The sequence below is a fragment of the Telopea speciosissima genome, chromosome 10, assembly GCF_018873765.1.
Source record: "Telopea speciosissima isolate NSW1024214 ecotype Mountain lineage chromosome 10, Tspe_v1, whole genome shotgun sequence".
Classification (NCBI taxonomy): Eukaryota; Viridiplantae; Streptophyta; class Magnoliopsida; order Proteales; family Proteaceae; genus Telopea; species Telopea speciosissima.
This window is the reverse complement of record NC_057925.1, coordinates 12,748,469-12,769,691: the sequence shown is the minus strand read 5'-3', so window position 1 is coordinate 12,769,691 and position 21,223 is coordinate 12,748,469. Positions and strand designations below refer to the sequence as shown.

The following is a 21,223-nucleotide window of genomic DNA, read 5'->3' as shown; positions in this document are numbered from 1 at the left end:
GACGCTGGCAGAGACCTTGATCTTTTTGAGATAGAGACTGATGAAAGCGTCTCACCTACTCTTGGAGAGGGTGAGAAATTAAACACTCATCAAGAGATCGCCAGAGAGGGTGAGAGTGATCATCAACCCAGTGGGAGTGCGCTACCTAATGAAAGCACACAACCCGAGGGTTAAGAACCCTCTGCGCGTAAGAGCTCACGTGGACATGTTCCTCGACGTCGTTTTGAGATCGAAGGGGACGCTGCCCTCATTTGTTCCCCGAGGGATGAGGATGAGCCAGCCTCAGTGAGTGAGGCGCTCTCTTCTCTAGCTAAGGAAATGTGGCAAGCTGCTATGGAAGATGAGTTGAGTTCTATGAGTAAGAACCAAGTCTGGGAGTTAGTTGATCTTCCACCTAGGCGCAAGGCCATTGGGAACAAGTGGGTCTTGAAGGTCAAGCGAAAGGCAGATGGATCAATTGATAAATATAAGTCACGTCTTGTGGCGAAGGGACATACCCAAAAGGAGGGTATAAACTATAATGAAACGTTATCCCTTGTGGCTGGGAATGGCATTGGAATGATTGTCGCCACTAAAGAGTGGTTGTCCTCTACTTTTGAGATGAAGGACATGGGTGATGCCAACTTTGTGTTGGACGCGAAGATTATAAGGGATCGCACTAGGAGACTTCTTAGTTTGTCTCAATAGACTTATATAAAGAAAGTCCTGGAGAGGTTCTATATGAGCAACTCGAAACCCATTGACATTCCAATGGACAAGGCATGCACTTTAAGCCTAGACCAATGCCCTAAGAGTGATGAAGAGAGAAATCAAATGTCCAAAATACCCTATGCAGTGGCAGTAGGCAGTCTGATGTATGTGATGATGTACACGTGTCTAGATATTTGCTTTGTTGTTGGCATGGTGAGCCGTTACCAGAGTAACCCAGGGCCAGCTCATTGGCAGGCAATAAAGAGGATACTTCGATACCTACGTGGCACTGCAGACCTCTCGCTCACCTTCAGTGGTTCAGACTTGAGACTGAGAGGCTACAGTGATGCTGATTGGGCTAGTGATAGAGACGAGCGCAAGTCCACTTCGGGGTATGCATTTGTCCTGGGAGGCGGGGCTGTCACTTGGAGTAGCAAGAAACAGACCTGCTTCGCCCTATCCACGGTGGAGTCGGAGTATGTCGCATGTTCGGCAGCAGTACAGGAGGCCGTTTGGCTCAAGAAGTTCTTGCAGAGACTTAGCGTTTCTGCTCACTCAGACGTCGCTGTGCTTATACACTGTGGCAGCATGGCAGCGCTTGCATTTGCGAAGGACCCCAAGTTCCATGGTAGAGCCAAGCACATTGACATACGATATCACTACATTCAAGACATGGTAGCGCGAGGTGAAGTAGTTCTACAACATATCTCCATTGGCAATATGTTGGCTGATCCATTGATTAAGCCCATTGCCAGAGATGTTTTCCTAGTTCACGTTAGGAACTTGGGACTCAGGCGGATCTGATATGTATTTGCTTTGAAAACACTTTGTTTGTCATGGACATTTATCTGTATTTCTCTTACATTTATTGATAAGCATATATTTTTTTGAGTAATCTTGTGTGTATACATTCATTGTTTGTAAAGATGTCACCAGGCTTAGAATCGACCCACTCACGCGGGTGATTCGCCTCGACGCTGAGGTGTAGCGAGAGAGATGAGCCCATGAGCATGTGTGCTCTATGGCGCCTTAGTTATAGCTAAGATGAGACCCTTACTTGGTCCAACTTGGAAGACACCACACTTCCAAGTAGCCTGTTAGAAGCCAGATGTGAGGTTCTAGGCAGAAACCATGAGGGTGACTGCGCTAGAGACTCAGGTTAGGCGCTTAGAGTAGCGACTAGACTAAGATATGTATGGCGTTTATTTATTGCAAGTGACCTGCCCACCCTAGTGGGAGTTACGCCATAGCATGAATATCATACTGCATGTGCTCATGACGACCGATTGTGAGAGTGACCGAATGGATCCCTGCTTCATCACTATGTGAGCCACGTGGATTATATTAATCCCACAATACCCTTATTACCTGAGACGATGTCATGAAAAGGACACCCAATGACGCTACTTTGACGTTCTCCTTAGGACCATGGATGATGCGGTCCAGCGGGAAGCGATTGGGAAAGCTGTTGGGGATATTTGGATGGACATGAGGGGGTCAGGGAAAACCATTGGATGTTACACCTTTGTTATGTGATTCATTGCCCGGGCGACGCATCGTATTTGTGATTGACGCAGTCATGAGTACATTACATACCAAGGATTAACACTATGAGGGGTCGGGAGTGTTAGATCGGGTGTAAGTGGATCGTTTGGGGTATTTCGAGACTTTTGAGAGTGATGTACTATGTTGGCTAAATGAAAGTTTGATATAGTACTCTTACCTTGTACCATCTCGTCAGGTCGCACGCCCCATTGCCTGTATGAACAATAAACACGGAATAAGAGAAACTTGAATGCATAATTAAATTTATGCGCCTTATGTGGGCGAGTGGGAGATGTAATAAAATATGGGCTTTGGGCCCAACTTGATCGCCCACATGTGGGGGTTGATCGCAGGCCCAAGATGAGAGAGGGAGGAACGATCACTTAAGTGATCAATTCCTTCCCCCTTTCTTATCCCTTGTTTTAGATTCCCAGAGAGAATCGGATTAGTGGGGGACCCCTAGGGGTTTAGCCTATAAATAAGTTATTTGGCTCAAACCCTAAGATATGAACACAATTAGAAACTCTCTCCCTCTCTTTCAAGTTCTGTGTTATCCTAGGGTTTCCATCGTTGTATAGGGTTTTGTGGTGTGGAGTTCTTCTTCGTGGAGAAACCTTTCGAGATTGTTTGTGATCGTGACTTGCTGGTAACTGTAAGCCGCATTTGATCATCCATTCCACTGTGATTCCCTTCGGTTCAGGTAATCCCTAAACCTCTGTGATTAATGGAATGCTAATATGATAACAGTTATGAATTATGAATATTAAATATTCAAGCTATTAAATAGGTGTTTCAGATGATTCATGTTGAGATGGATCAATAAGCTTATTGATTACTTGTTTGCATGAATCACTGAGAACACTCTAAAGGGTCAAAAACATTTTACAAAAAGTAGGAAACTAGAAAACCCCTAAATTGTGCAACAAACTCTACGGGCCACAAAAACACCTAAAACAGATGATTTTGGGGCTAATCCACAACCGAACCCAGCAAAAACAATGTTTTTGGGTCATCAACACTTGTAGAGCACTAACTGGCATTTTCAAATTGGGTTACGAATCCTATAACTCGACCCGAATCAAAAGTTATGGTCCCGATAGTGACCCTGGAAAATCACTATTTTTGGCTGAATCGCATGACCTTCTATTGGTCCAAATGGCCCAGGAACTCGTATGAGATCTCCTCTACATCAGTACTCTTTGATCAGGCATTCCTATACAAAAAACAAGATACAAAATTAAGACATTTCAGTTTCTTGCTAAAATTAATAATTTGGTTTTTTTATTTACTCTAAACTAGGATTACAAGATTTTTTTTTTTTTAACCTTTTTTGGTCATCACAAAAAAGATATGTCTATAGAAATGGGGTTCCTCCATTGCCTGCAATGAAATGGCATTTAACCTACCATGTGGCAGCTTGGTTGGCAGTAATAATTTGTTAGCATATCAACTACATCATCCTTTACTCATTCGTGCCAAAATTGAAGTTAAAAATGAACCCAAGAAAAAAAAAAAGATACGATGTTTTCATTCCATTTGTTTCCGTGTAAAACATTTGAAAATTTGTATTTGAAAAAAATTACAATTAATTTTTTACATGTTGATCGACAAATTTTCTAATGTTTGCTTGTAAGAGGTAAATTTGTGATGCAAAATATAATTATAAGATTTTCAAATTTTATTTGCCATTATAGAGGACCCAACAAAGGGCAATGTTGTCAATAAAAACTAGTTCCAAGAGAAATTAAAATAGTCCCAATCGATCAGTGAGTGAAGGGAAGACCATGCTTCATATAAGGATTGGAGTCCGCACTCCCATATGAGGCCTTTTAAAATTGTGAGTGCGACATTAAGCTGGCTTCAATGAACAACTCAGAACAGATAGTATCATGAGACGTATTCCCTAACCTTATCAGGCGCTCTCGCACCGAAACAAATGAAACCTTTCAAAAGATCAGATTCTACAAAATAGAAAGAAGTAAGGACCACTACACCATAAGTAATACAACTAAAATACGCAAGTAAAATTGACTATACTCTACAGTCTACACCAAGTGGGCAATATAGATTCATGACAACAACCATTTAATCACGAGCTAGAAGTAGAAGAAACTTCTTTTTCATATTTATTTATCTTTTATGGTAAAGCTCGATAAGTAGTTAGCTGTCAGGTGTTGAAGGGTGGCTATGAATCCACGTCTTCAGTATATATAAACCCAACAAGTTGCCAAATGGTTTTGACTTTTATAGATTAATTAGATTAGGTTTTGACTTTTGCAATAATAACGATACATTCTTGATTATTTTAACTTTCTAATCTAAGTGAAGTCGTTTCGGTCTTTTTAATAACTTAATTTTGACCTATTCTTGATTATCTTAACTTTCTAATCTAAGTGAAGTCGTTTCGGTCTTTTTAATAACTTAATTTTGACCTATGCTTGATTATCTTAACTTTCTAATCTAAGTGAAGTCATTTCGGTCTTTTTTAATTACTTAATTTTGACCTTTTCTTAGAATATATACAAATCAAGATACCCGTGACGAATTTCAAAATCATCACTACAGCTTATGAGACGAATTTCAAAAGGAGCAATCAATTTTACAAGTCACGATCCCTTGCCATGTGGGAGAGGGGCCGAGTGGATAGACACATGATTTAATTAGAAGGTAACATATCCATCTCACTGTACCAACTTGCAAACTTATTTTTATTGACTTTGACCAGCAAATTAGGTGTGTGGAGTTAAGCGTGTCACAATCAAATCTAAATCGTTTATTGAAAGTAGGAGTGTCAATCGGTTGGATCGGGCCGGGCCGGTTTCGGTCGGGCCTAATTGGACCTCCCCACTTTAGGACCTCCCACCATGATTGGTCCATTTAAATAATCTGACCTCATATGCTAGACATGGTCCTGTTTATAAACGGTCGGTTGAATATTGGTCGTTAATCGGGCTATCACTAATCGAGTTAAACAAGCCTTTGGTCGGACCTTAAATGGGCTACTGACACATTTATCTCTAAACGGACTATAAACGGGTCATAATCGAGGCAAATGGGCTTTAAACGTGTCAGCCTGAACAAAATGGACTATAAATGGACTGTAAACATGTTGGGCTGGGTTGGGCTATTAGTCGATCGGTCTCAGTCAGGGAACCATCGGGCTGAACCCTCGCACCAGGAACGGCCGGCTATTTATTCAGGCCGGGCTCAAGCCCGACATGTTTACTAAATGGACCGGCCCAGTATCGGGTTTTCTCGATCAGGATTGCTGGTGCGGGCTTGAAATTGACACCCCTAATTGAAACCAAATCAATCCACTTATATCGGAACTATGAAACCTTTAATGAATGGTTTGGTTTTGATTTAAAAATGAAAACGTTTAAATTCATTAAGATTAATTAAATTTTGATTTATATATTAAATAAATAATATCCTCGCATGCCTCATTCCCACATTGATGAAATTTTTTTTCAACTAGAAGCAATTGTTCAAAAGTCAAAAGGATAGAGTAGATTTATATTAAATAATTATTTATATTTTTTCAAAAATAGTTAATTTATATTAAATAGTTCTTTATATCGTTTTCTATGAGGGTGGGTGGTCTTTTGGTGTGTCATTTTCTATAAAACAATTTAAGAACCATATAACCTTTTAATAAATGGTTTGATTTTAGTTTCTATCTCTTACACCACGAACGGAATCACACTCTATAGTTTAACCAAAACTGCATCATTTAACACCCTTATATATGTAGAATCCTCTATCACATTGATCAATCTATACCATAGCAAACCGAGGTTCTAATTTGACATTAGTGATAATGATATAAATCATTAACCTACATAACCTATGTTTAGAGTCAAGTTCCCACCCAAATTACTTGTATTATGCAAAAGAGAGAGAGAGAGAGAGAAAGAGAACTCAATAGTTAGGATACCAAAATGCAAAAGTTTCCAAAAAACATCGTAAACTTATGGTGAGTCGAGGACCCTTACACTCCTCGCCCATCCTCTCCTCTCCCCTGTCACTTGACCTTTCTCCATAGAGGATCCTTCCTCAAGGATTTCATTGAGAGAGGAGAGGTTTAGTATGAGAATTTTTATCACCTGCGATTTCCTGTCTGGTACGGTTCTCTAGTGCCTCTAATAAAAGGGGGTGGACCCCACCCGGGCAGTGCGTTCGGTCAGGGGGTGGAATTTTCATTTTAGCCTCCTATGAGAGGAACCGCACAACCATACCGATCAGCGAACCTCTGGGGATAAAGGTCCTTTAGTATGAGGCCCCAAGGACTGCGTTTTCCCTTTGGCTCAGTCCGGTGGATATGCCTCTAAAGCACCTAAGAGGAGATGGGCCATTTTTCTTGGGTTAGGTCTAGGGTTTCAATCAGATTGTTAAAAAATCTCAGTTCTGATTTGGGTGTTTTTGGGGTCAACCAGACCTCCTGACCCAACCCTTTTATGAATTACAATCTGGCTTTGACTTGATCCGGTTCATCCAAAGCAATCTTGAACCATACTCCTGGTCTGAACCGGATAATATTGTTAGTGTCACTTGGGTTCTGCAAACTCTAGCAAGTGACTTTTCCACTGTCCAATAGGTGGGTGTGCACAAGGTAGTTGGTAACGATAGATTATCATTAATTAATTAAAGTGTATTTTCATACAATCTTTATTCTAATTAAGTAGCTAATATTTTGACTTTTTCAACAACGTCTCTAACTAGGGTAGTTTGATACTTTGATAACCAAAGACAATGATTGGATAACGTGACAGTTTTGATGAGTTTTGACTTTTTATTTTGTTCATATTTTGTTGTGGATTGTTTAGAAAAGATCACGAGAAATAAAAGAAGCTACATCATTCACATGCATCATGGGCAATGGATTCACAAGTAAAGAGGAAAAGATAATTGTAACTAATTTACCCATCTTCAGATATTATTAATAAAACCAAAAGGGTTTGGGGAACAATTACAATAAACACAAGAATTTTTAGCTTGAGAAAGAAAATAACAGATAATCCCAAAAATAAAAAGGAAAAATGCAAAATCCCAACTACGACATCAAGAGTTCTGAAATTGTGAGAACATATCTGTAAAAAAAGGATGCCCATAGGTGCTCAGTACTTAATCCCAATATCCCTGTTGCCCAAATTCGTTTAGAAAAGAAGCAAGAAAAAAAAAAAAAATGCCATTCTGGCTCAGTTGACATTTTATAAAAAGGACAGAGATCATTCAGGAATCAAAATCTCAATAACTTACTCTTAGTTAGGATACCAAAATGCAAAAGTTTTCAAATAAACATCATAAACTTATGGTGACTTTTACATTTCCATAGAGTTGACCAAAGTGTATTTCTACTGCAAGGGGGGATTTTGGATCCAAGAGTGCTGAGATAAGGAAAGGAAATTTGCTGCCACTCTTGTGGTAAATGTTACGTGCAAGCTAATCTAAAAATAAAATAAAATAAAAAAGAATAATAGGGACAGAAAGAGAGGAAGAAAGAGATAAATTTGGGATAGAGTTTGGTTTTACAGACGAAGCAATGCCGTCTGACTTGTTCGGAGGTAACCTGCCTCTCTCAAGATTAGTTTTAATTTTCCAATATCTAATTTCTATTTCACCATTCACAAATAAATACAAGTAGAATAATTGGTTATCACAACTACCCCAACTTTCCACTCCTACAACTTCTATATTTTTTCTTCAAATCATTCGATTTCTAATAACTAATTATAGATTTACTATTAATTAATTATTTAATATTAAATAAATTTACTATTATTAATTAATTACTTAATATTAATTAACTATTAAATTAGATATATATCGAGTTCTTAACAGTAAACTTTCCTATGGACAAAATAAGAAGTCATCATACAAATGAATAGCTAGAGGTATGGCTAGGATTTTTTGTACCGAAAAGGATGGGAAACAAGGAATTAGTTAAGGGATCATTCCAACTCCTTCCAAAAAGTAGATCAAAGATTTTGTTTATGAAAAGAGACCTGCCAAGCTCCATATAGTAATGGGGTCCATTTCAGAAGCCAAGGGTATTTCCAGATATTAATAGCTTTATCGGTGCCCATTTTCTAACACACAATGTGCTTAAGATTGGATAATCAAACAAGCTGTTATGAGGGAAATATTTAACTTTAAGAACACGACCCCACAAATGCACAAGGACTATTGATCAATCGTCAACTTATAGTTTTTATTTTTAGCTATTACTTCATAGTTGGTGATTCATAGGCTGTCCAATCAATAACATTTTAGATGATTGGTGATTCATAGACTGTCCAATCAATAACATTTTAGATTCATCTGAAATTCAATTTGCATAAATTAATGACATTTATTTATTGAGTTTCACAGTCAATTAACTAATTAAGTTAACAAAGGTCAATTTTTTCTCATAAACTTATCTCATTCATACATAAATTTAGGGAAAAGACTCTCCAAGTCTAAGGTGTATTCTACGCTTCCTCATATATATCATACCAGTTTTTTTAAATGAGAAAGAATGAATTAATGTGAGAGGTGTATAGTACTTTGCTTGCTTAGAGAACCCTCTCCCATAAATTTAATATTATTAAGGGAAAAGATTGCCATGCTGCCCTGTACAGATTCATTTATACCCTTCTCACATAATAAATAGTAGGATCCACATGGACACCCACTTTCCTATTCTGACCATGTGGATCCCTTGTGGACCTCATATAGATGATACCATTTTTCAACCCCTCATTGGTGTTGTGTGCAAATTCTTTCTTACACTGCCCTTGTAGGAAACTCTCCCTCTTATTAGTATTAGGGTAGTTATCAATGTAACAATGGAAGGTGATGTTTCTAAAAAAAACGAGACAAATCTTAACCATCCAATTTTACGTGTTTTTTTTAATTTAGACTGTTGCTTCCTGCTTAGAGTTAGGGATGTAAATGGATAACCGAAATCCGAATCCGAATCTGCATCCGTGTCCGTTTGGGGGCATCCGTATTCGTTTAGGGATATTCGGAAAATAATCCATCCGAAAAAAAATCCGAATACTTAATAATAAAAAATTAAGTAAATAATGATTTTGAGGGTTTTTGAAGATTCAATAGGTTCTAGAATATGATGAAAAGAAAATCATGATCTAAGAGATATGGATTGAAAGTGAATTATATTCACTAGGGGGAGGAAGGTCCAGGTTACACAAGGCAGAGAGGTAAATGGATGGTCAAAAATCCGAATCCGAATCCGATCCGTTTACATTCCCACTTAGAGTTGGGAGAGTATTGCACAATAATGTCATGAGTATGGTACACATGTATGGATATGCATGGGATGTGTGCACTGATACAAAGGGGTATTTGACTAAATTAGCTTTGAAATTTAACACATGACTAATCTAGATCATGTTCTCTCTCTATCCAATGGTCTAAATGGCCACATCATCTGTCCACGTGGCAAAAATGACTCCTTTATGACAGTTGGAAAAAAAATAGAATTTTATGATGATGATAAATTGCCATATATTATTTTACTTCATCAACCCTTGTAATAAAAATTTGTTTTGAAAGACACATCACTCTATAACTTAGGTCCCTTGAGGCAAACTTCAAGGATAGCACCCTTAAGCGTAAGGGGCTTTTCTTTTTAACCCCACGCCTCTCCACCAACCCTTCCCCAACCCACCCCAACCCCCCCCCCCCCCCAACCAAAAAAAAAAAAAAAAAACAAAAAAAGCAAAAGAAACCACATCGCTTCAACAGTCTTCATTAACTGAGGAAGAAAATACCTATTGCTAAAAAGAAAAGGGAAAATGCCTAGATCTACAAGGTAAAAAAAAAAGGGAAGCAGTTTTCAGTACGGGAGTGTGGCCTACGCCAGCACTCCCATGTGTCTATCTCTCACCTTAAAACAAGGGGGCAGAAGTATCTTTTCACATGGGGAGGAGAGAGATAGACTCAAGGGAGTGCTGGCATAGGCCACACTCCCGGACAGAGAACTTTTTCCCAAAAAATAAATAATTACAAAACAAATACGTTTTACTTTGTTTTACACTTATTTTTCTTGTAAAAATACTTGTTTTGTAACTCTTGTAGAAATTACCCCCAAAAAAAAATCCTCAGCTAAACTGAAGGTACAAAATGCAAAAAAATGAGCACCTACAATAATCCTTGGATCAGTAAAAAGCTACACAAAAGAAGAAGACCTTTAAGGTTGAAACGTCAATTGTTATACAACTGACCCTAAGATATATGCTTATCAATTATTTTCCTATTTGTCATAAGTTTTCCCTGCATCTAACTTTTTTTTATTTTTACAAAAATAACATACTTTAGTATGTCAACCTATTTTAACATCACGCGAACTTTACAACTTTCCCTCTACTCAAAACTATACTGGGAAATGAGACTCAACAAGAAGTAAAGTGAAAGCAAACTCAGATATTATGGAGCTAACACAGATTTGGAGCATATTCAACATATGAAAATCCTAACATAAGTTACACCTGGCCTAGCACAAGAGGCAGTTTAATACATCTCTTTTTACATGACAACTAGCATAGCAACTAAATTGGTAGTAGCATCATGGTTTTAGTAATTTTTGCTGTAATAAGCTCCCCTGCTTTTCAAATCTAAGTGTCATTGTGAGAGAGCCAGAAGGAAAAGCTCCAAAAAAATGCGCAAGTCATGATAATACTGAACCAGGTTCATAATATATGAATGCCAAAGCAATTTTACATTCCACGTCAAATGGAAACAATGACATCTATGTTACAGGTAATACAGGGGCAGAAGCAACACAGTTACTTATATAGGGGGTCTTCAATGAAAATTCACCTGAAATTCTCAAGGTTCTGTAGAAGATTTTCCCAAAATGCATTGTAGACATATTTCATCCTCACTTGTAAGTACAATCCTGCCACAAATGCTTATTTTCTTCATATAAGCCAGCAATACTTTATGGTGCACATTTGTCACAGGTTACTGCAGGCACTGAGAGATTTGACTCAAATTTCAACACTCCATCCCCTGTTCCCTTTTCCTATGGCACAGGAGTGTTTTCTTTACAAACTGTCCTTCCCATATATGCACGGTTGCACCAAAATGGTGTCACGGATAAGCCTGTACACCACTAACATAAGTTGCCTCAACAGATGCTGATGCTTCTGTGGCAAAGTCATCCCATGAAACACTGGACAATAAGACAAAATCTGCCAATTTTCCAGTGGATAAGGATCCCAGCTCTTCATCGAGGAAACAAGCATAAGCAGCTGAAATGGTGTACCTGCCATTGCAAAATCTAGTTTAGCAGGGGAAGAACTCCCAGAAGAATATTAGCTTCTACAAAATTGACAGCCAGCTTCAATAAATGAAATTCTAATATAACAGTAAATTATTATTATTTTTTATTTCCACACATAGTGGAGTTTGCAATGAAGGAGAGAGCAGAGCTAAATAAGTATCGGTAGTCAACTAGAAGAGCAGGATAGACACACATGATGAACTGAGATTAAGTGCGGTCAAAGACACTCAAAAACTGTGTCAAGCCACAAATCAGGTCTGAGCTGCATTAGGGTGAATTTCAAGGCATCCATTGGTCTTCTCCTATCAAATAATAAAACATGATGGCTGAACTTAAATAGTAAAAAAATGATAATCTCCTTGAGGACACTACATCTCTCCTTTTTAAAATGCATATCTTGTAATTCTTTTCCGCCAGTGTATTTCTCCTGCTACATATCTCGTTAGAAGAGTTCCTTCCCATGTTCTGCACTGAAAACCTCCTCTTTCTGTTCTATATTACCCATAACTCCTTATCACTGTCGAGGCATGCCGATGATACATATGTCTCTGTGTGAAAGCCGGATCGAATTGAGAGAGGAGGGGGGGGGGTTGAATCAGTTCCCTTAAATTTTACAGCGTCTTCTGCAAAGCACACAGTCGCTTATAGTCTCACCTCGCACCACCAGAATGTGGCCAGGTCTACCAAGACTATAAACCCACTCTGCAAAACAGGGATTAGTCTCCAACAAATAAAAGTAGACACAGAGACACGATTTACGTGGTTCACCTCACAGTATGTGAAGGCTACGTCCACAGAGCAATACTCCTCAGGGTTTCGTATATGCCCAATACTCAACAACAGTACAATTGGCCGCCCCTACGGCCAGGATACCCCTTACCCTGCTTCAACCTCTCACCTCAGTAAGGGCAAGGACTTCAATCCCTAATATAAGATGGCCTCAGCCTTACAATCAATCAACCCAATAATCAGATTTCAATCACAAACCCAACCCTTAACAGATTACACAGAGACAATGGTTTGTGAACACGTTTACCTTCTCAAAGGAAAACTCCCAACTCCAAACGAATGCTGTGAGATCTTCAACAGGACGGATCAAGCACTCGAATCCATCGCTAACAACCAAACCGATGTTTTCTGACGATTTCCTTCGCCCCTCTGCTCTCGAATCACGCTGGAATGGTAGAAGACGACTTCTCCTCGATTTCCTTCTTCACTAGGGCTACAGAGATGCGTTTTGGGTCCCTTAACAAGAATATATATACAATTTCAAAAGATACTCTTCGGACCAATGAGAAAGAAGCAAGAAAACGCAAGCCCAAAAATTCGCCTCGAGGGCTGCCGGCCTCTGGTTCGCCCCGATGTCACAAATCACAATACCATCAGACCGATGGTCCGCCAAGTAGCTACTAACGGTCACAACAGGTTTGAGGCTCTCCAGTCGACTGTCCTCTACGATAATGGAGACAACTGCATTGTCCTCCCCTCTGAGACACTGTCAGCCCCTTTGGTTGATAATCTTCCACCTTCAATCCATCACCATCATCCGCCTGTGCTCACTGCTACCCCTGTCCCCTCCAACCACCTCCCTTACCTCGACTGCTCCCCCATTTGCTTTAGCCTCTCTCCCCCTTCGTGGATCAACCATTCCTGCAATTGTCCCTACCCTCTCAACTAACCCCCCTCCCATTTTGTCCCATTCGTCTCTAGTGGGGGGCCCCACCCCTCTCTCCTAGATCATTGGCACGATGGGCTCCCCCTACAATGGGCCCTCGATTCCCCATCCCATCCCTCTCTGGATCCAGTCACTCGGATCCTCCCATTTCTTTAGGTTGCCCTTTGGGGTCCTCTCTCTCGCCTGCTCCTGACCCAAACCCGTCCCTTCTCATGAATTCGATTGGCCAATTTCCCTAGGGCCAGACTCCTCATATTGTGATGTAGAGGAGATAGTAGATGAGTTCTTGAGCCGGTTGGACCAACAGAAGTCCACCTGGATTGGTCGGAGGTATTAAGGGAAATAGGGCGAATTATATATCAAATCGAAGATCTCGAGGGCAAAATTGATAGAGGGGTATTGCACCATTGTGACCTTTTTGATGCAGTTGCTAAACACAAGAGAAGAAGTAAGCCTATGATTGGAGATTTCTAGTACTATTGGGAGGAAGTTCCAGTTCGGATCATGGGTCATGTTAGAGTTTGTTAGAAGTAAGGGAGAGAGGGGGAGTCGTGAATAGGGAATAACGTCAGCCCCTATTCACGATTTCCCCTATTGGGGGTATTTTTGTCTCTTGCTATTTTTTGTCTTTTACCTTATTTATTAATATATGTTTTGGGGGCAGTTTTCCTTACGGCTGCAGTCCCAATCGAGCAGTTCTTCTTTCTCCTTCTCCTCTCTTCTTCTTCTTCTTCTTCATTTAATCTAATATGGTATCAGAGCTAGGACTGTAGGAGTCAATTTAACATCCTCGAACCTTCTCCATTCTCTTCGTTTGGATCAAAACAAGGTTGCGACTTTGGAGCCTTAAAGCTTTGAGGATTTTTGTGGTCTTACTGTGAAGGGGATGCAGCACCCAATGCTGCAACTTTGTGGAACTGTTTGAGACTAGTTCATGTCTACATAAAATAACTAGGTCTCAATTTTTGGTATGTATGAAGGTTGAGATCGATTCAGGTGCTGTTTTGCGATTTGGAGACTGATATTGTTCTTTCTTTTCTGAATCGATTTATTGGAGGGTATTTATTTTGCTGGCTGGTGTATTGAATTCACTACAAAAATCAATTCCAGAATTTTTCGTGGTTGATTGAAGCTCTTATCTTCTTGCTGGCTGGTGTTTGTTGGTTGTGAGTGATTGAAGATCATATCACCCTGCTGTCCTACAGTTTCAGAACTGTTTGTAATTTCAGAAGTGTTTGCCAGTTGAGAAGTACTTGCTGTCCTCTGTCTGAGACTGCTCTGTGAATTTCAGAAGTGTTTACAAGTTGAGAAGTGCTTGCTGTCCTCTGTCTGAGACTGCTCTGTGAAGATTCAAGGTGTTTAGTTAAGCATGGGTGATGCAAAGACGACTGTGACTGAACTGTCCTCTTCTCATTGCATTACCGAAAGGAAACTTGAAGGAATTTCTAATTTTCAGCAATGGAAAAAGGTGGTTCGATTGGCCTTAACGGGGCGTGATCAACAGGATCATCTCACCAAGCCAAAGCCTGAAGGTGACACGACATGGGATACAGTGGATGCACGCATATTGAGTCAGATGTTGAACTCAATGGATAATCATATTGCAGACCTGGTTACTCACATTGACACAGTAAAGGATTTATGGGAATACTTGAATGTCCTCTATTCTGGGAAGGACAACTTGTCTCGGATTTATGACCTGTCCCGAGCATTTTATAAAGTGGATCAGAAGACTCTGAGTGTAACCCAATATTTGCGGAATTCAAGCGACTATATGAGGAGCTGAATTCCATTCTTCCTCTCACGTCTGATATGAAGGAGATGCAGCAACAGCGAGAGCAGCTGGCTGTTATGGTATTTTTGGGTGGACTTTGAAAAGAATTTGAGCCAGTACGGTCTCAAATTCTTGGTGGGGATAGAGTCACCACACTTCCAGAGGCTTTTGCTCGCCTTTTACGGGTTTCTCGTGAGAACAGTCAAGACTCCACCCATGGTAATGAGGGTTCAGCACTTGCAGCCCTTCCCAACCGTGGGCTTAGTAGTGGGACAGGTACGGGCAGCAGTGGTGGTGGCTGTGGTCGTGGGTCAGGGAACAGTAAAGCACCCACATCCGGTACTTCAGAGACTTCAGGACAGGTGCGCACTTGTCATTATTGTGGCAGAGCTGGTCACATTCAGCGCTTCTGTTGGAAGCTTCATGGTAAACCACCTCAGTTTGCGAATTCAGCCAGCAGTGATCCGGTGGTTACTCCTCCTTCCAAGCCTGAGGGTAAAACAGTGACTATGTCTGATGAAGATTATGAGCGATTTACTCAATTTCAGAATTCTCAGTCATCTCAGTTCTCCACTGCTACCCTAGTTCAGCCAGGTAATGCTATTGCATGCCTATCATCTACTTCTCGTCCCTGGATCATTGATTCAGGTGCTTCGGACCATATGACTGGAGCATCAGGTATCTTTTCTTCATTTCGTGAATCTTCTTCTAATGTTGTGTTAGCCGATGGGTCTCTTGCTAAAGTTCGGGGTACAAGCACTGTGCATGTTACCCCCTCTTTGTCGTTGTCTTCCGTTTCTTACTTGCCCAAATTTCCTTTCAATTTATTATCTATTAGAAAATTTACCAAAGCTAACAATTGGTCGGTTACCTTTTTTCCTGATTATTGTGAGTTTCAGGATCTCAAGTCGAGGAAGACGATTGGAAGGGGTCGCGTATCTGGGGAACTGTATCTTCTTGACGACGCATCCACTGTGGTGTGTTCGAGTGTGGCACTTCCTCATCAGATTCAATGTCGTTTGGGTCATCCTTCATTGCAGACTTTGAAGATTTTAGATAGTTGGTTTCAGTCCTTGTCTAGTTTGCAGTGTGAGTCTTGTCAGTTTGGGAAACTTCACCATGTAAGTTATCCCCCTCGAGTCAGTAACAGGGCTGTCCAACCCTTTTCTTTAGTTCATTCGGATGTGTGGGGTCCGTGTCCTGTTTCATCTGTGTTGGGTTTTCGTTACTTTGTCACTTTTGTAGATGACTTTTCCAGAGTTACCTGGATTTATTTGATGAAGGATCATTCTGAATTATATTTCATTTTCTGTACTTTTGTGCTTGAAATTCAGAATCAATTTACTATCCCTTTGAAAGTTCTTCGAAGTGACAATGCAAAAGAATATTTTTCTACTCCCTTTAATGAGTTTATGGTCCAACATGGGATCATTCATCAGTCCTCTTGTGCGGATACACCTCAACAAAATGGTGTAGCTGAGAGGAAGAACAGACATTTGATGGAAGTTACTTGATCTCTTTTATTTGAGATGAAAGTGGCTAAAGTTTTTTGGGCTGATGCTGTTTTGACTGCGTGTTATCTCATTAACTGCATGCCTTCTTCTGTTTTGGGTGGTAGCATTCCATATTCTTTGTTGTTCCCTTCCCATCCATTGTTTGTCTTACCACCACGTGTTTTTGGGTGTATTTGTTTTATTCAGGAACATCGTCTTGGTCGCTCTAAGTTGGATCCTAGAGCTCTTAAATGTCTTTTCGTGGGGTATTCTAAAACCCAAAAGGGTTACTGGTGTTATTCTTTTGATTTGCGAAAGTACTTTGTTACTGGTGATGTCTCCTTTTTTGAATCTACTCCATTTGTTGCATCCTCGCTGCCTGCTTCGGAGATGGACGATGATCTCCCTCTTTATGTTGTCGATACTTCTTCTTCTGTGCAGGCTCGTTTGCCTACGGTGCCACCTCCTACCAAACCACTGGATGTTTTTCGTCGTCGCCCACCTGATGCACCGACACATTGCATTACACCTATGGAGAGATACAGTACCCAGGCAGCACCATCTACCATGTTATCCTCGCCTTCAGATCCTACTTCAGGTACTTCCTCCTATGTTACTGTACCTCCTATTTCTGATCTTGATGTTCCTATTACTACCCGTAAGGGGGTTCGCAGTTGTACCTAACACCCTATTGATCGTTTTGTGTCCTATGCTCATTTGTCCTCTTCTTTTGTTGCTTGTTTATCTACTATTGACAGTTATCCTATTCCTAAGCCTTGGCTCACCATGGGTGGAGGGCTGCCATGACTGAGGACTTATCTGCTCTGAAGGACAATCAGACATGGAAGCTTATTTCTTTACCCTCTGGTAAGACTGCTATCGGTTGTCGCTGGATCTTTGTGGTGAAGGTTAATCCTGATGGTTCTGTGGCTCGGTTGACGGATCTTTGTGGTTGCTAAGGGCTATGCCCAGGTGTATGGTGTGGACTATCTGGATACTTTCTCTCCAGTTGCAAAGCTTACTTCTGTCCGCATTTTAATTTCTTTGGCTGGTATACATCATTGGCCATTATTTCAGCTAGACGTCAAGAATGCGTTCTTACATGGGGACCTCCTTGAGGAGGTATATATGGAGCAACCTCCTGGTTTTGTTGCTCAGGGGGAGTCTGGTAAGGTGTGTAAGCTGAGGAAATCTTTGTATGGGCTGAAGCAGTCACCACGAGCTTGGTTTGGCCGCTTTACAGATGTTGTGCTGGAGTTTGGTTTGACTCGGTCTGAGAGTGATCACTCAGTGTTTTTCAGGCAGTCAGATGCAGGGAAGATATTTTTGGTAGTTTATGTAGATGACATTGTTATTACAGGGGATGACTCTTCAGGTATTGAGAGCTTGAAGACATATTTGGGACAGCAATTCTAGACTAAGGACCTGGGACGACTAAAGTACTTCTTGGGTATTGAGGTAGCTCACTCAAGGAAAGGGATTTTGCTCTCACAATGAAAATATGTACTTGATTTACTTTCAGAGATAGGATTACTGGGCTCTAGGCCTTTGGATACTCCTATGGATCCAAATGTGAAACTCATGGCAGAGGATGGGGATGTTCTGGATGATCCAGAGACGTATCGAAGGCTTGTAGGGAAACTCAACTATTTGATTGTGACTAGATCTGACATCTCTTTTCCTATCAGTGTACTGAGTCAATTTATGTCCGCCCCTAGGACAGCTCATTGGGAGGCAGTTATAAGGGTGTTGAGATATATTAAGAAGGATCCAGGCCGTGGTCTCTTGTATTCTAATCATAATCATAGAAGGATTGAAGGATTTACTGATGTGGATTGGGCAGGATCTCCTATTGATAGAAAGTCTACTTCAGGCTATTGTGTCTTTGTTGGAGGGAACCTTGTTTCATGGAAGAGCAAGAAACAGACTGTAGTAACTCGATCTAGTGCAGAGTCGGAGTATCGAGCTATGGCTCATGGCACTTGTGAACTAATGTGGATTAAACAGTTGATGACGGAACTTGGATTTGGTGATGATTCTCCTATGCTGTTGTGGTGTGACAGTCAGGCTGCTATTCATATTTCTGAGAATCCGGTGTTTCATGAGAGAACGAAACACATTGAGGTCGATTGCCATTTTGTTCGTGAGAAGCTGCAGCAAGGGTTTATTTCCCCTTGCCATATTCGCACTGGGGAGTAGCTTGCTGATTTGTTCACCAAGTCTTTGGGAAGTATGAGAGTGAATTATTTTTGTACCAAGCTGGGCATGATTAACATCTATGCTCCAGCTTGAGGGGGAGTGTTAGAAGTAAGGGAGAGAGGGGGAGTCGTGAATAGGGAATAGTGTCAGCCCCTATTCACGATTTCCCCTATTGGGGGTATTTTTGTCTCTTGCTATTTTTTGTCTTTTACCCTATTTATTAATATATGTTTTGGGGGCAGTCTTCCTTACGGCTGCAGTCCCAATCGAGCAGTTCTTCTTTCTCCTTCTCCTGTCTTCTTCTTTCTTCTTCTTCACTTAATCTAATAGAGTTAATGTTTTCAATTTCAGATTATAATAAGTTACTATTATTGTGGTTGGATTAGGAGTCATAGTCGTCACAGCGTCTAGGTGACCCAAGGCATTGGAGGAGGCCTGGATGTCAAGGTGACACCAACAAGGCGCCTGAGCGACACCTAGGCAACCAAGGCGCCCTTCCAGCAAAGGGTGCCTGGATGCCTTGACAACTTTGTTAGCAGTTGCAAGATTTCAGACCTGTTTCCCAGGTAGATTAGGACTTCCATTATAGCGGGTCGATATCATCGTAGTTGTCAAGTTCTGCTTTGATTCTGTTTTTCCTCTGCAGTCCAGGATTGGGTCCTAATAAATCCAATTCCAATATTGAAAGAGTTCTTAAAAAATTTATAAATAGGAGTAAAGGCTCATCCTCCCACACAATTTGGAAGAAATATTAGTTCAGTTTATTCTGAATCTTTTCTGTGGATTCAGTGTAAGTCTCAGAGGATTTCTCAGGTGGTGCTTGGTGGATTCCGAGTTGGAGCTCAGGTGGATTCCAGGCCTAGTTCTACCAATTTTTTAGTTCTAGTCCTTCCTACTTGTATTAAAGGTCAGTAATCTTCTAGTTCCGAGAACCTGCGGCTTCCCTGTTTTGCTACCTATTTCCAGATTGCTTTCATACTCTCATATCTCTCTCAATATTTATCTGAATTGTGTCAAATTTCACATACTAGTTTGTGATCATATTCTATCTAATTCTCTTACCTAGTGTTCCTAGTAGCACCAGGACTTCACTGTAGATCCCTACTCTGTTATCAAAGTTTTTCTAAACTTTGCAGGTCTCTTCCGCAACTAGAATAGACCACTCGATTCTGAGTTTTTAAACCTTATATTCAGTTATCTTGTCAGCAGCCGGCACCGGAAAAAACCCTTGCCAAACCCTTTTAACATGGATTCGGAAACCTTATTGTTGTAATTTTAGGTACAAGGGTATTTTTGCCTTGTTTACCCCTTAGGGGTATTATTGTGCTTGTACCTATTTTGGAAAGTTCCGTAGTCTATTATAAATAAAGTGGGCTGTGGACAAAATGTCACAAATCATTATTCTCTAATTCTTCTCTCTCTATTTCTTCATGGTATTAGAGTGAAGATCATTATGGGGATCCGAACCCTAATGAGCAAACCCTAGAAGTTTTCACTCTCAGCACTGCCGCCGCCTCCTCTCTTTTCCAACACCACCACCTCCCTCTCTTGGCTCCACCACTCTTGCCTCCACCTCCCTTCGGTTCCGCCTCCTTTCAGCTCTGCCTCTTACCGCCACCACCTTCTAGCACCTCTTTCTCTCGGCGCTTCCTTCTCCCACCCCTTGGTGGTAATTTTTTCCATCAAAGGTTCTTTTTTATTGCCCCCATGTTCGTTTGAGCAGATCTCTTTATCCTTTTATTTTAGATCTATGTTTCTCTTCACAGAAACAATTTATTTTGCTCAAGTTTCCTTTGCCTTTTTTTTGCAAGGCTTCTTGTTGGAATTCTTTTGATCTCTAACCAGCCACCATGTCGAGCTTGACTACTGATGTTACTTCTCTGGACACTTCGAGTGATTGCGGCTTTCCTACGTTCCCTGTTTGCTCAATTAAATTGGACAGGAACAATTACTTGATGTGGTCACGTAAGTTACTGCTTGAAGAAGCTGGTCCAACTCACAACAAATAGCATTTGAACAATTATCTGGTAATGTCCTATCTTCTTAGTTCCATGCTCCCAAATATTGCATGGGGTTATCTCTTGCTGGACTCTGCCACCAAGATCTGGAAGGCTGCGCTGGATACCTACTCTCAAGTGGGTAATGATTATCTTGTCTATGAACTCCAGAAAAAAGTACATGGGACGAAACAGAAAGAGATGACATTATCCCAGTATTTTTCTGAGTTGCGAAGCATGTGGCAAGAGTTATATTACTATAAACATTTTTCTGCTTCTTGTCCCACCAATACCTTGAAGTTTCACAAGCGGGAGGACAAGTTTCGAGTGTACGTGTTCCTGGCAGGTCTTAACATTGAATTTGATCAGATTCGGGCTCATGTCCAGAGTCGTGATCCTTTTCCCGCTCTGGAGCAGGCATATGCTATGGTTCAATCAGAAGATAGCTGTCATACAGCAATGTTACAACCTGCTGTTCCAGATCAGACTGCACTTTTTTCGGGGATTGGATCCTCTTCCCATATGGAAAATCAGCGTTCCGGTGATCGCCCTAGTTCT

General features: G+C 40.7%; 1 protein-coding gene across 1 annotated transcript in view; it reads right to left on the bottom strand.

Moving 5' to 3' along the window:
* Positions 1-11,126: 11,126 nt before the first annotated feature.
* Positions 11,127-21,223, bottom strand: part of LOC122642912 (protein LONG AFTER FAR-RED 3) — a 130,246-nt gene continuing 120,149 nt past the window's right edge. The window contains exon 15 of the mRNA XM_043836526.1: positions 11,127-11,509. Coding sequence (XP_043692461.1) covers positions 11,335-11,509 — 175 coding nt within the window. The 3' untranslated portion in view covers positions 11,127-11,334. The remainder of the gene's footprint in view (positions 11,510-21,223) is intronic.